General features: G+C 36.8%; 1 protein-coding gene across 15 annotated transcripts in view; it reads left to right on the top strand.

The window, feature by feature from the left end:
* The window catches only part of SYNE1 (spectrin repeat containing nuclear envelope protein 1), a 449,233-nt gene that overhangs the window by 196,023 nt on the left and 237,226 nt on the right, over nucleotides 1-15,984 (top strand). For all 15 annotated transcript variants that reach the window (XM_038526343.1, XM_038526344.1, XM_038526348.1 and 12 more), the window contains 9 exons: nucleotides 1,204-1,354; nucleotides 1,581-1,739; nucleotides 3,108-3,290; nucleotides 5,749-5,850; nucleotides 8,188-8,391; nucleotides 9,368-9,575; nucleotides 10,430-10,542; nucleotides 11,592-11,797; nucleotides 12,798-12,953. In XM_038526343.1, coding sequence (XP_038382271.1) covers nucleotides 1,204-1,354; nucleotides 1,581-1,739; nucleotides 3,108-3,290; nucleotides 5,749-5,850; nucleotides 8,188-8,391; nucleotides 9,368-9,575; nucleotides 10,430-10,542; nucleotides 11,592-11,797; nucleotides 12,798-12,953 — 1,482 coding nt within the window. The remainder of the gene's footprint in view (nucleotides 1-1,203; nucleotides 1,355-1,580; nucleotides 1,740-3,107; nucleotides 3,291-5,748; nucleotides 5,851-8,187; nucleotides 8,392-9,367; nucleotides 9,576-10,429; nucleotides 10,543-11,591; nucleotides 11,798-12,797; nucleotides 12,954-15,984) is intronic.

Below are 15,984 nucleotides of genomic sequence, written 5' to 3'. Positions count from 1 at the left end.
CACACACACTATATGAGTAACTATTATAACTATAATCTCATATGATCATTCCACCACCTGAAAAAAAAAATCCCCTTTATCTCATTGTAGTCAGTCTCTCCCCCACTCCCAGTCCCTGGCAACCTTGATCAATTTTCTGTCTCTGTAGTATTGTCTTTTCAGAATCACATACAAATGGATTCTTTCCAGTTTGGATGATTAAAAATAAAGCATATATAAACATTCACATTCAATTTTTTTGTGTACATAGGTTTTTACTGTACTTGGGTAAATAAATTCTTTTACTCAGCACAATGTGCATTGCTATGTGTATTAATAAAGTCCATTCTTTTTATAGTCAGATAATATTCCATTTAATAGGCATACCACAGTTTATTCATTCACCAGTTGATGAATATTTGAGTTCTTTCCAGTTTGGATGATTATAAAAAACCATCTATAAACATTCACATTCAATTTTTTGTGTGTACATAAGTTTTTATTGCACACTGTAGATTATTAATGTAAGCTTTTAAAAATTTAACCATCTTATAAGATTTTATTCAATGTTATTGAACATTCTCCTAAATTGTGCTTTGTTAGAGATTGTACAGTAGTATTCAATTATAAGAAGGTATCAGAATTTATTCAATTATTAGTGTATTTTTAACATTTGGGTTACTTCTATTTTTTTCTCTTGTTATAAATATTAGTATAAAGAATATAATTTTACTTAAATCTTAGGGCACATCTTTTATTCTGAAAAAATTACTACGTGTACAATTGCTTGCTCAGAGGCATTTTACACTTATAAACAAAAACCATCTATTTTGGTTTGGGGTTTGTTTTTGTTTTTGTTTTTGTTTTGCCTTCCCTTAATACACACCATTATGATGTAATAAAGTAATGAAAAAAATTGAAAAACAAAAATTTGTTGGCATCTACATAAGTTTTAGTTGTCAAGAACACATATTTTTTTTCTTGTCATTGAGGTCACAGATTTTACTTTAATGACTGCATTCTTTACTCATGGAGAACAATTTGGACATTAGAGTTAAGTTGGTTTGACCAGAACTCTTGACTTCTAGGTAGAAATATGGTTTCTTCTTGATTCCAGCATCCATCTATGAATATATTTATGTAGTGACATATCAGGTCCAATCATAAGGAACCGTTTACTTTCATACATGATAATAAATGATACCTTTTCTTTAATTACTATAGCCAGGGTCAATGCTGTGGACTTATTGACCTAATAAGGGAATATCAGAACTTGAAGTCAGCTGTATCTAAAGTCCTAGAAAATGCCAGCAATGTGATTGCAACTAGAACTACTATAAAAGACCAGGAGGATCTTAAATGGGCTTTGTCCAAGGTAATAAGCAAAACTATTTTATTGTAGTAGACTACTTAGTAGATCTGATTTTCACATACAATGGATTCTCTGTACAACTCTTGTCAGTGCATATAGATGTAGAAAATTCTGCTGACCAACTCTGCATAAAGTCAACCGTGAATTAAATTTCTCAGAGTCAAATGGTTTTGAATGCCTGACTTATCACTGATTATTTTATTAATTAAGGAAACATTTATGTCCACAGCATGAAACTGCCAAGAATGAAATGTGTAATAAACAGAAAGAATTGGATAACTTTACCAGTAAAGGAAAACAGTTGTTATTTGAGCTGAAAAAAATCCACAGTAGTGATTTCATCTTGGTGAAAACAGACATGGACAGCACTGTGGACAGATGGCTGGATGTAAGATAATCCCCTGGGTTGTACAAACCATTCAAATACTCACATTTGTCAATCATAATTTTGGGCAAAGAATTATTCAGGGATGGAATTACATTTTTAACTTTTAATGCTACATGCAAAATGATATTTTGAAGAAAAACAGTATTCACCTATAGTTTAGAATTAGTAAAAAAAAAAAATTATTTGCTTTATTTTGTTAAAACTTAGTGGCAGATTTTTTGAGGGTACTTGGATGGTTCAATCAGCTAAGTGTTCAACTCGATTTCCGCCCAAGTCATGACCTCAGTTTGTGAGATCGAGCCCAAAGTTGATTTCCATGCTGAGCATGGAGCCTGCTTAAGAATCTCTCTCTCCCTCTCCTTCTGCCCCTCCCCCTACTCTTAAAAAAAAACAGTGGCAGATCTTCTAGAATTGCACTTGGTAGCTTTAATTAAAACAAATTTATAACTTTAATTTTTTTCTCAAAACTCTGGGATTATGGATAAATACTGAAGGATAATTTATAAATATCCTACAGAATATTAAACTATAATGTATCATAATTTAGAATAACAAACTATAATTTTGCATTGAAAAGCATCAGACTTGTAGTTTATATCCTTGGGTTTTAGTTCTTGCTCTGTCATTTACTAGTTTTGTGACAATAGAACAAGTCACTTGATCTCTCTAGAACTCTCCATCTCAACTCATACATATTTTATGTAGCTTCCAGCTCAAAAATCCAGTGATTCTGTTGTCCTTCTATTAACCTAAAGTGCATTACTGTAGATTAAATTACTTAAGCTGAATTACTAAAGTTAGACATTGATAATTATGTAATGTAATCAAATAATTTGGGGACTGCAGAAAACCTTACCTGCCCCCATTTTTAGAACATTCTTACTATAGGAAGAGTATTAAGCAATAATTCTTTAGTTTAAACATATAAAGTTGGTTGCTGTCGTATTTATTTACTCGATAAATATGTTCAAGTCTAATTAATGTCCATTTTTATATTTCAGCATTACAAATAAAAGTGCTTATTATGTTACTTTCAAAGATAAACACAATACTTCCTTAGATGGACCTCTATCCTGTAGAAGTTGACTCCAATAGACCTATTCTTTGTTTCCCAATTTACAAATGAAAATCAAATGTCTCAGAAGTTCGGTCAACTCTCTAAATGACAAAAACAAATTATGTAATTGTTAGCATTTGTTTGAGTCAAGTGCACTGATTCCCTTGCAATAATATTTGTAAAACTTTGTTTTTCAGTCAGAATATAATTTTTTGATTAAGGCAGCATTGACATTATTAGTACTTTGGTGGGATAAGGAGCATCTTTATACTTTGGATTGATGATGCTATGGCTTCTGTTTTCTATCCCAGATATCAGAGAAAATTGAGGAAAACATGGATAGGCTGAGGGTAAGCCTGACCATTTGGGCTGATGTACTTTCAAGTAAAGATGAGATCGATGGATGGTGCAACAGTTCTGTTCCGCGGCTGGCGGAAAGCATCAGCAACCTGAATAACAGCCTCAGAGCAGAAGAATTCCTTAAAGAATTTGAGGTAAATTGACTACATTTACCTTGGTGAGCTTGTGAGCTCATTGACCAGAATACAGGAAAGTTGTGTCCTTCTTGTACAGTTTGTTCTTTCTTTCAGAGACACATATGAACATTACAGAAGTTTTAACTATCTTTTGTTATTTACCTGAAAGCTGAATAGGCAATGGATAAGGATTTTCTCCCTATTTTTATCACTTCTTAGTTGGGACTCTGTACTTAAGATATTAGTGAAAAAAGTAAAAGCCCATAAAATCTGTATTTTTCCATTTTCCATTCATCTGAGACTATGGCACCTTCCTATTGGAAAACCAAATTGAAGGTTTTTATAATTTAGTAATATTTACAGGTGATTTTTCTTTCATTCAAACAAGATGTCTATTGAGTATTTACCATATGCTGAACACTTATCTTAGGTACTGGGTTCTCCCACTTCCTCTTCAGAAATGGGAGAAAACTGGAGATTGGAGTATGACAGGCTTCCTCAGAAAGTGGCCTTTTAAAGTTCTAGTCACCAGTTTATTTTAAACTTTTTATTTTCATTTATTGCATTCACTTGTTTATTCACTCATCAGATTCTTAATAAGCACCTAAAATATGTCAGGCACTATTTTAGACACTGAGAATAAACAGTAAAACAGACAAAGCCCCTACCCTTGTGGCATCTACTTTATTCACATTACACTATGTATGTAAAATGTGCAGTCCTAGTTTAGGCTAGGATGAAAAATGAAGTAAGGTAAGAGGAAATGGTGATAAGAGAAGACTAGTTTCATAAAGCCTATAAACACTACTCTCTATGAGGGCAGAGACTATTCACCATTGCATGTCTGGGTGCTGGGTACTGTGCCCAGCCCACAAATGGAACACAACATGTAGGTAATGAATGGCTGCGGTCGGAAAAAATGTAGGTGAATCAACTGTATACTTGTGTTGTCTAGCTTTGACACAAAGAACTTTCTGGTGATTTTTAAATCAAACGCCTATTTCTAAGGGAAAACAGAGGTAAAGGAAATTAGCCAGACTGAAAATGCGATCAGGAGACCGATACTGCAGTTTCTTAAGTTATCTTTGATGTTGTTAACATTCCAGCTCAAAATAGTGGTGTGCCCTGGAATAGGGTTAGCTTTCAAAAGTCAATTGGTAAATTTTAAAGAAGTTTGCAAACCAGTGTTAACCACAACCATTATTGAAAATTAAATTATAAATTAGTTTACAATCAAATTATATTAAAAATTAAGCTAATAAATACTTAAAACTTATCACTTTTAATTTAAGCTCTACATACAACTATTATCTAGGGTCTTGAGTTGTTGGTATCTGTTAAATCTGCATGGTGAAATATAGGATGCTGTGCTGTAGTGCAGTGCTTCCAAACTGTGTGCAGTGACATTGTGGTATAATGCAAAATGGTGGTAAATACTACAAGTCAGGGTAGAGCTGATTGTTTAATCAGCATGCGGGACCTTCCACTACTGGCCTCTGGGATCCAGGAAACCAAAGGGCATCAGTCCCACATTCATATGCAGGTTCAGTCACTCACAAAGGTGGGTTTTTTAATGTTACCGACTATCTTTGTGGTACAGCAACTAATAAAGTTAGCAGCCCAGATTGAGCCCTGTGCCTTATTATGCAGTGCTGTTGCAATTCAAAAGTAAAGTGTATAAGGGTGAAGGTGTAATCTTTAATTTCTCAGCCTGCTCCTGGAGAAAGCCAGTGGGCCTGACAGTTAGTTCATCATGGCTCACTGGGTAAGTAAATTACTTTCTGGATTGAAGGCATCAGGAGGTTTGTTAGTGTCCACAAAGCACCAAAATGCTGTATTTAAGATGAGAAGGATATCTATCAAATGTTCCTTTGTGGCCCCAAAAAAACCATGCAATTTATAAGCATCTAATTTGTTTAGTAATGATTCTTTGCCTATTTTTTCTTTGTTTTGTGTTAGTGTTGGTGCAAAATAATAAAAAATCGGAAAGCAAAAAAATAAAAAGGTATTTATTTAAAATACAAGTATTTTATGTTTTTATTTGAAACATTTCTGATGTATTACATATAGTCTACATATAGTGAGGCACTCTTGACATATATTTGCTTTGAAATACTTCCTCAAAACTTAATTCTGCCTTGGGAGCCAGTGCTATTAATGCTAATGAGTAGATGACAGTTACTGTAAATTCCCACTAACTCAAGACTTTTTAGTTAGTGTTTAATTTTTTCCAGGAGATTTTTTTTTCCAATAAAAGAGGATGGGAAGAAAGTTCTGCATACTCCCTAACATTCAAAGTAAAAGTTGATGATGACATTTTTCCACTTGCGTAAATAATGAGTCCTCAGAAAATCAGAGATTTTTTTTTTTAAAGCCTGGCTTAAAGTTGGGTTAACTCTTGAAATTATTAAGTGCCAAATGTAATATGACAATGTTTGGACTAGTTATGCTTTTTCTCTTTCTTTTATTTTGGCAGTCTGAAGTTAAAAACAAAGCATTGAGACTGGAAGAACTTCATTGCAAAGTTAATGATCTTAAAGAATTAACTAAAAATCCAGAAACACCACCAGACCTTCAGGTAAGTACTCAATCAGGTTAGTAACAACTACTGTATACTGACTCTGTCTCAAGTATAATCTCTAGTATCATTGATATATAATAACAATAAACAAATGTTATCTGTTATATATATGTATTTTCATTGTTATCATAATTTCAAGCAAACATGTGGATCTTACCATATATGGATGTTAAAACATTAACATCTTTAGAATTCCTTGTGCTAGTATTAATAGCATATCTCTAACACAAATATTAAAATAAGATAAGTTCCCCTTTTCCTTACTAAATTTTGGCAGTAGTATAATCTAGCTTGCCTCATATGGACCATTTTATGTCTGGACCAGACCAGAAACCACATTTATGAATATTGATATTTTCCTAATTCATTTACTCAGTGATTGAGTCTGCCATTGCAAACCTCTTTTCAGGGCTTCATGGGTGTCACAGATCCCTAGGGAACAGGAGGGAGGCTGGGGTAGACCAGCTCTGACCAGGAAGCCTGGGCTAGGTCAGTGAGGGAGCTCTAGGAGCAGGCAGCATAGGGGGCCTTTTGGCAGCAGCACTACAGGCTCCAGGCTAAATGTTCTGCTGCCTTACTTTAACCTGTGAATTTGTGGCTGCCCTCATGGATTTTCTCTGCATTTTCCTTCTTCCTGTTGTGCCTTTCTACTTTACCTACTGCTTCTTGCTTACCCATCTATCTTGCTTGATTCTACACTTGCTTTGACCAGAGACTGTATATCTGTCACTTAATATCATCAGTGAATGATATGCATGGACCAGAATGTTAGAAGTTCACCTGAAGCAAGAATAGACAAAGGGTACTAATTACAGAGAAAACTAAAAAGGAGTGCTTATGCATGTTGCTTGTGCCACAATATAAATGAGCAACAGGTAGACTTTTGCAGAGTTAAGATGGAGGCAGGGTTTTGGGAGAGAGCTACTGTTTTATACTCTGCCTTCTTACCCTCCCCCCCCCCCCCACACACACACTCAACAAAAAGGTGTTGGGACACCTGTTCTTTACCTTAAAATAAGGAAAAAAGCTTTAGTGGTACCATCTGGAAAAAATAACACGTGCCCCTGCAGTTAGTGGACTCTGAAGTCTACTATCTAACTCCCCCAAAAGACCTTATGGGTGAAAGACAGGCTGGCTAACTGTTGGTGTATTTGCCAAAAGAGAAGTAATTGTATTGAGTGGTGTGCATCTTAGAATCATCTGATGTGAATGCCAGAGTGTTACACTCCCCGTCGTGTCCCCCTCCATCAAGAAGTGAATTATCAGAAGAAAAGCAAGGAGAAAGCATCTGTGTGTGATTATCTCAGAAGGCTTTCTGGGGGAAGAACAGGCCTCAGCAGCAAGATACAGAGCTGTCCACAGGCTGTGGAAGGAGAAAGAGGAGTACATAGCTTGCATCTAGGCAGTGTCAATGGGAGGTCCCAGCAGTAAGGGGAGTCTCAGAAAACCCCGCAGATTAAGTTGTGTAACAGGAGAGAATGGGAACCATCATCCAGCCTTGGAACAGCTTGGATGCCAGCTCACAACAGTTGGATGCCAGCTCACAACAGTTGTCAAAATTTCAGAGCCCCTCACCCACCTCCTGCTTGTTCAAGCCTGTAGAGGTCAGAAGCTGGAAAATGTGGGGGAATAGAAGTAAAGTGAAGAAAGAGAAAAAGGCACCTGGCCCTTTTCTTCAGATGGGCTTCCTGTTTATAGCAGATCTGAGCTAGGGGTAAGAAAAAAGCCTTAACTTTAAGTTCAATGTGTTGATTATTAAATGGGTCTAGATGTTTTAACTGTGGAATTGAAACCATTTTGCAATTTATCTTGATTATAAGTCCTTTTATTATCTATAGGACCAGAGAAGTCAGGAGCCCTCCCAAAACAGATCGTTTGGGAGAGAAGAAGTAGCCTCACTGAATACTTTAAAGGGGGAGACAAAAATAAAATTGTTTCAAGATAAAATCCTACAGTGGTATTCAAAGCAGTGGTTACATCAGGGCATGAAATGAGTGTTTCCCAGGAAGAAGTAAGAGCAGGTTTTGGTCCCCAACTTGGTAACTCCGTGTAGGCTGAGCTCTGCTTTGGAAGTGTGATTCCTTGGACCATCAATCAGAATGCCACTTCAACATCCAGTGTCAACTGTAATCCTTACTCTTTCTAGTTTCCCATCACTTACAATGTTTGACCGCTTGTGCCTGCTGATTTCCCTTCTTAGAAAAGTTGAATTAGCATCCATGGTTAGGCTTATGTTTTGTTTTGTTTTTCTGTTAAGCTGCACATGAACAGAATTCCTACTCAATGAGTGTTTTGGTCTTCACAGATTTTAATGAAATCCTACTTCATGTTTAGTTTGTAGAAGCAGACCTAAGGCAGAAACTGGAGCATGCCAAAGAAATTACTGAAGAAGCAAAAGGAACCTTGAAAGATTTCACTGCTCAGAGTACACAGGTGGAGAAATTTATTAATGACATAACAAGCTGGCTGACAAAAGTAGAAGAATCATTGATGAACTGTGCCCAGACTGAGACATGGGAAGGGCTGAAAAAAGTAAAGGTAGGTAATTATCTATCATTAAGCATTTATACTTCCAATGGTAATACTGGTTTTCCTATTTTGTGGTGACTGGAATAAAAATAAAACTTTTGCTCTCAGTTACCTATATTAGCACCAGGCTGACTAATTCATGATATTGGATACAGCAAAGTAAGTCAACAAATGAAGAAATGATTGCAGGTAGTAGGAAATAGAAGGTTAATAATCTAAAAACAGAAAGCATGCATTACTGTAGGACCTGCTCATAAGCTATGCATATTCATATATTTTTTACTAAATGGGTAGAGCTTATAGAACACCTGTTTGAATTTCCATGAATTTTCACATTTGAATGCCAAATACTTTTTTATTTCTTAATTATTTTTATTGGTGGCTATGACTGCTTTTATCTAGAGAAGGATACATTAAAAAAAACAGTTGAGAAACAATATTCTACTACTATGTCGTCTGTCTGTAGAGATAATGTTCCTGATCAACTGTCTATAAAGCTTGTGAGTTGATTTGACTCTTCAACATATGTGATCTGTTGTCTTTAGCATATTTTCTTACTGTACTTAAATTTTAAAAAGTAACTAATGGCATTTTGGTGAGGCCTATGACCCTAAGACAAAGCCCAAGAAGCCCATCAAAGAATGTGAACTTAGGCAGAGACTCCATTAATAGTTTCTAATCAACTAAACCCAATATTATGGGCTGGGAATCCCTAAGAACATATTTAGTTGCTTGGAATCCTAGACTATAGCCCAAATCCTAGTACCTTTGAACAGCTGTTTGCTGTTCCTGAGGAGAACTGGGCAAAACTCTCAAAGAGTCAACACAGATCTATTATACTAGAAAAAAAAAATCCCACAAAAATGCATGCATTACTGAGTGGATTTCAACAACATAAGTTTCTAAAGAAGTACCATAGTGAGGTAGAGGGGTATTTTCCCTTGAATGTGATGAATATCTTTCATGACATTCTTTTATTCTGTAGGAAATACAAAAGGAACTTCAGAGTCAGCAAAGCAACATCAGCTCCACCCAAGAAAATCTCAACAGTTTGTGCCGAAAGTACCACTCCGTTGAGTTGGAGAGCCTGGGGAGTGCCCTGACCGGCCTTATAAAGAACCAGGAAGCTGTGAGCCAGTTGTGCTCCAAAACACAGGCCAGCCTTCAGGATTCTCTGGTGAAGCACTTCAATGGTGAGCTCCGACAGGGCTTAGCATGAATCGTTTGTTTATAAGAAAGAATCCAAACCAAATGCTGCCTAGAAACTGCCAGCAATAGTTGGAAATACTTTACAGAAGAATATTATTAAGAATATTATTTTAAATTCATTTGTGTGTTGAGATTTGGGCAGTGAAAGGGCTGTGTTTGGACTCCCATCATGAGCTGATTTCTTCCTTTTTCTCCCCAAGCAAGTAGAAATCCACCATATTGAGGATTCCGAGTTTGATCGGGATTTTCTACATTTAGCTCATTTTTGTGGAAAATTACTTCCACTGCTGTGATGAAGCAACACAGTAAGCTTGGAAACCAGGAGACACCATGAAACAGCAGCAGCTGTATAGTCCAGGAGAGCTATGCCAGTCTCATGTCCCTAACTCGGCTTCCACACAGCTGTGCCTCTGCCCTGATGAAGATGCAGAATGATGGTCTGTCAGGTTAGGAGAGGAGATGTTTCCTTCCTTTGCCATAAAAATGGCTTTAACACCCCTACAGCCTTTCTTCCTTCACTCTCTTCCATATTCAGGCAATTTTCTTTCTTTACCAAGAGAAAGAAACACAATGGGAAGTCAGATATTTCAGGAATACAAATTTCTTTTCAGCCTTTTCCCTGAGATAATTTCTCCATTCTGCCCCAAACAGTTATGGTTATAGATCATGTTGTAATATATTCTATTAATATTATTGTTGTTCTTGTTATTATTTTCTTTCTGGAACATTCTGTAAGGCAACATGCAGTGAGCTGAAGGCCAGAATTAATTCACTGTGGTAATCCTAGAAACTCATTCAATGTTCTGGATGTATTTCTCATTTTCATTATTTTCAAAAGAGTCTATGCAGGAATTCCAAGAGTGGTTTTCTGGAATAAAGACAGCAGCAAAAGAATCATCTGACAGAACTGGTGACAGCAAAGTTCTAGAGGCAAAGCTCCATAATCTTCAGGTATGAGAGCTGGCAATGCTTTTCCTTCTTCCCTAAACTGCACTCCTGTGCCTTCAGGTCAGACCTAAATCGTCTTCTTCTACAGGTCTTATTTTATTCAAACTTTTCTTCTTCTCTAATAGAATTAGATTCCTTGAATTGTAAGGAGATAAGCAATATGAAAAGTATGTTGAGAAAATAAGTCAGAGCTACAGAATTTCTTGATCTTGTTCTTCTCTCTTTTAGCCTATTGACCATTCTTTAGAATTCATCCAAAACTAAACCTAGTTTTAATTTTTCTAGCAGTAAAAACATAAATAATTCTATTTCATATCACTACTGTGGAAGAGTTTTAAAAGGAAGACATACTTATAATTTTTAATAACCTACAGTCTAAATTTGAAGCTAGGATATACTCAAAGTAATAGATAATATAGGTTTTACAGGTTTTACTGACTGAAAAATATATGACTTCAAGAAGGAAAAAAGCCCTTGTGAAGTAGAGTTCAGAAGTGATTGGCTCAAATTGAGTTTTGGACAAGCTTTTCAGGTAGCTCATCTGAACAAAGCACTGCATTAAGTATTATTTTAAAAAATATGAAAGATCATATGCATGAACATGGCTCTTTATCAAGAAAAGAAGGGACCTGAAGGGAGAATTTGTGTACAAGGTGGATCAGAAGAGGAAGAGGGGTGCAAGCAGCTAACCAGTTAGAGGGTGTCACACTAATGTGTGAAGAAGTGTAGCCGGGGCTGGGCTGGGTCAGTGAGAATGGGGCGAAGCTAAGAGAAATACCTTGATGAGAACACCTTCCTTTGCAGGCTGGCCTTGTTCACAGTTTAGTCCGCAGTCAGTGGTTCCAATGACTGACTGGTACCGTGTTCGATTATGAGCTGGATTCTATCTAGTTGTACATTCTCACTTGGGCCTTTTTAAAGACTTTCTGCCTCTAGGCTCTGTCTTTCTTCTCTTGCTCTACTATCTCAACTAAAATTATAATCAGTGCTCCCATGCTCCAGGTCTCTGAGTAATAGTGAATATTCTATGCCACCTTTATTTCTTGAAACAGAACATTTTGGACTCAATCAGTGATGGGCAGAGCAAGCTTGATGCTGTGACTCAGGAAGGACAGACTTTGTATGCTCATGTGTCTAAGCAAATTGTCGGCAGCATTCAGGAAAAAATTACAAAGGCTAATGAGGAATTTCAAGCATTTCTGAAACAATGCCTTAAAGACAAGCAGACTCTTCAAGACTGTGCTTTAGAACTTGGGAGGTAGGTTGTTTTGAAAAGTGTAGACTCCATCATACACAGATATGTTTTCAAAGACTTTGAAAAGAGACATTGTGAGTGAACAAATAATATTTGAAACTGTGTTTAAATTATAATAAGCTTCAGCCTTAAGTACAGGTTTATACTAGGACAATAATTAATTGCTTGGACTCTGATGGTGCTGTTTGGCTTTATTTTCTACATAGAAAAAGTAAGGAATTATATTCACTGGTTATTATAAATGGCATGCGTGCATGTATATTTGTCTGTGTGATTAACTCAAAATATGAGAGCTTTGATGCTCAGGTTTTAGATTATTCAAGTCTTTTATTTGTGTTCACTTCTGTTGGGTTGGAGTGATGGCAAGAAACACTTGCCAAATTTCTGTGAATGAAGATTCTGGTCAGGAAACTATGTCAACAGGGGTAAATATAAAATTAGAAGAAAAGAACCCCCAAAAACTAGGGAGAAAAAGATGTCAGCATAATCAAAATGACTTCTGATCACAAAGTAATTTGCTTTACTCTTACTTAGGTTTCTTAGAGAAGTTATGTTGTTTTCAAAACTTTGAGCCTTGTGTTGTTATGCCATATTCAAATCTCCGTAAGATACAAAGACACAGAAATGACTTTCCCTACTTTTTCCAGGGCTTCCCCTGCCATACTTAATCCTTTGGCCCAAATTCAGAGTCCTGTAGTAAGACACAAAGTTAAGTGCACATTGACATGAGAATGGAATCTTGCTGACAATTATGAGCTGATTACCAGGAATTCCATTCAGCAAGATAGGGTGACTGTGTTAGGATCTCAAGAGAAATTTCCATGAGTTTTCATTTTGTTACTGAAATAAGTAATAATTTGGAAGGGCTTACTGTTGGGTTTTCTTCCATACTTGAAAATTCATGAGATTTTTAATTGCCATAGACATTGAGACCTCAGATATTAGAATTTATTGATCATAATGAGTGCAGAAGAATTTCTACAAAGTATTTTCTTTTCTGTAGCTTTGAGGATCAGCATAGAAAACTGAACTTATGGATCCATGAAATGGATGAAAGATTAAGTACAGAAAACTTAGGAGAGAGTAAACAACACATTCCTGAGAAGAAGAATGAAGTCCATAAAGTTGAAATGTTTCTAGGAGAACTGCTGGCTGCAAGGTATGGTGCTGAAATGAAGTAGGTCCTTTCCCTACTAACAAGTTTTTGTTTGGTTGGTTGGTTAGTTGGTGGTGGTTGTTTATATGTATTCTAGACATAGAATAAATGTCTAGAATACAGATGATTGTGCATTGTTCTCTGGCAGATTGGTAATCTGGAGAGAACCTATATAGAAGTGAGGAGCTATCTTCATCCATGTCCCTTTGCTCAACAAACTGGACAGGCCATTCATTTCTTGTATTTCTTGATATCAGCCTCTAAGCATTATGCTGCTAAGTAATACCATACTTTATTCTTGGGGGTTATTATAAGGATAGAAGGTCATTATAAAGGTAGTCTTCACTTACATAATAATACTATACTAAAGAGTATAATGCTAAGTGAAATGCTAAGAGAAAGACAAATACCATTTGATTTCACTCATATGTGGAATTTAAGAAACCAAACAAATGAGCAAAGTAGAAAAAAGAGAGAGAGAGAAACCAAGAAATTGATTTCTAACAAGAGAGAATAAACTGATGGTTACCAGAGGAGAGGTAGGAGGGAAGATGGATGAAATAGGTAAAGGGGATTAAGATTACACTTATGATGAGTACAGAGTAATGTATAGAATTATTGAATCACTATATTGGACACTGGAACGAATATAATGCTGCATGTTAACTATAATGGAATTAAAAGAAAAAAGATAAAAAAAGAAACAACGCAATAGACCCTGTTTGCATATATTCTTCACAGACTTTAGCATCTAGTTCCATTTCTAATCCACCCCCATCCTTATCATATTCTTAGTAAAGCAAAAGGTATGGTCATTAAATCTGACTGTCCTGGAGGTTTCGCTTCTTTACTACAGTATTTGTCTCTTCATTGTTTCCTGACTAAACAGATCTTTCTGGCTCCTTTCCCAGGCAAAGTTCTCTGGACTATGCTTTTGACTCCACCAGCTTCAGAGCTTTGCTCCCTAAATTCATGATCCAACTGACTTTGTTGGTACTTAGAGTGCAGCTTGACCCAAAACTTCTTATCTATCATCTTAAAGAGCAGATACACTCATCTGTGAAGCAAGAGAGGCTAGCACCCTGCCTGCTTAATCAGAAAAATTAGCAGCAGTGATCAATTCAGGTCTAAGGGATCCCTGGGTGGCGCAGCGGTTTAGCGCCTGCCTTTGGCCCAGGGTGCGATCCTGGAGACCCGGGATCGAATCCCACATCGGGCTCCCAGTGCATGGAGCCTGCTTCTCCCTCTGCCTGTGTCTCTGCCTCTCTCTCTCTCTCTCTCTGTGACTATCATAAATAAATAAAAATTAAAAAAAAATTCAGGTCTAATTCTGATCATATTCATTCCTTGTTTCTGCTGAGTCTTCTTTTTGGTCAAACTTACCTAGTATTCCTTGCCTTAAAAAACAAACACATCCACAAATATGACACATAATGAGCTATTATTAGCGTGTTAGTTTGATGACTATTATAAAATTTCCCTGCAGTGCTTTGGTCCCATTCTATGAGCCCTTACCATTGGGTCCACTCTTTGTTGACTCTGCACATGCCAACCCCCCAACAGTGAATTCCTCAAGGCCAGGCATCTTTAAGTTTTTATCATTATTACAGTCCCAATGTCTGATATAGTGCCAGGAAAAGAAAATATTTGCTGAATTAATATGATAGCATAATCATTCCAACTATATAGCTTTCTGAAAATTATACTGCATTTTATTTGTTTTTTAAATCTTGACTTGGATCTAGGTAAAATGTAACATGGGCTGACCTACTTCTCTCTTTCTTCCAGACTTCTAAAATGACTTTACATATTCTTCTTGAGCTTTTACCCCTGACATTTCAGGACCAGATGCTAAGAGTCCTTAAGTGTGTCTGCTCCCAGGCTCTTTGTACCTGGTTACTTCTCTAGACAATTCTATTGTACTCTGCTGCTCACCCAGCTTCTCCAGCTGAGTCACCTGACCCTCACCTGCTGGCCACTTGATTCCCCCAGTCCTCTGGATTTTTCATCATTGTATTTCCAGTACTCAACTATCTTGGAGGGTTGCATTTTTTAAAAGTACCCCAGATTAATAATTATTGAACTTTTATCATCCATGAAACAATCCTTGTAGTAACAAGTGATATACATTGTTTTGAATTATTTAGCTCACATCCTTGCTTAAGCCAGCTTCTTGTTTTATCAGACTATAAGAAATGTAATTTAGAGTAGATGCAATATTATATAAATTATATATCTCCCAGAGGGCCACAGGATGCTATGTCTTTGGTAGATGCTCAGAAAAAAGTGACAGACCTTGTAGGAGATAAAGTTTGTATTATTTTTCTAGTATTCAGAAGAGTTCATGTTCACACATCTGTACTCTCTCTTCTGGTATCCTGGGAATTTCCTGATAGACATGCTGATCAGAGTTCAGAACTCTGTAAAACAAGATGAAGCCAACCTAGCCACATATGACTACACTTTCCCTTGACTTAATTAACATAACTCCAAACTGAGATGAGCCAAGTGCCCAAGGTACAACAAGGAAACTCATCAGCACTCATATAATGGCCTTTTGAAAGAAACTGGTGTTTTGCATTTTATCTTCTGGATTGGGTCCTGGGGATATGAGATGAATGCGATAATCCTGGCTTCCAGAAGGTGAAAGCTCTGGACTGAGACAGGGTGTAGGAGGGGATAGAGCAAGACAGGGCAGAGAGCAGAAGGCACATGAGGTCAGCACAGTACTGCCCAGGGAGGTGACGCCTGCCCTGCGATTTGAAGGTTTAGCCAGGAGGGAAGCAGAGGAGAGTAGACGCATTTTTACAAAGCAGGAATCCCCACATATACACCAAAAAGCAGAGGTTTGGGGACATCTCAGGATTAGGATATTTAGTCGGAACAGAGGTGCTAGAGATGAGGCTGCAGAGGCAGTCCTGGGCCATTTTCTGAAGTGAATTCCTCATAATCCAGAGGCCAGGATCTAGGCACAGCACAGACAGAATGAAATTCCCCGGTGTAAATTGACTACATTAAGAGAAATTGTAGAGAA

This window comes from Canis lupus, chromosome 1 (assembly GCF_011100685.1).
Source record: "Canis lupus familiaris isolate Mischka breed German Shepherd chromosome 1, alternate assembly UU_Cfam_GSD_1.0, whole genome shotgun sequence".
Taxonomy (NCBI): Eukaryota; Metazoa; Chordata; class Mammalia; order Carnivora; family Canidae; genus Canis; species Canis lupus.
This window is presented reverse-complemented; position numbering and strand designations above follow the sequence as displayed.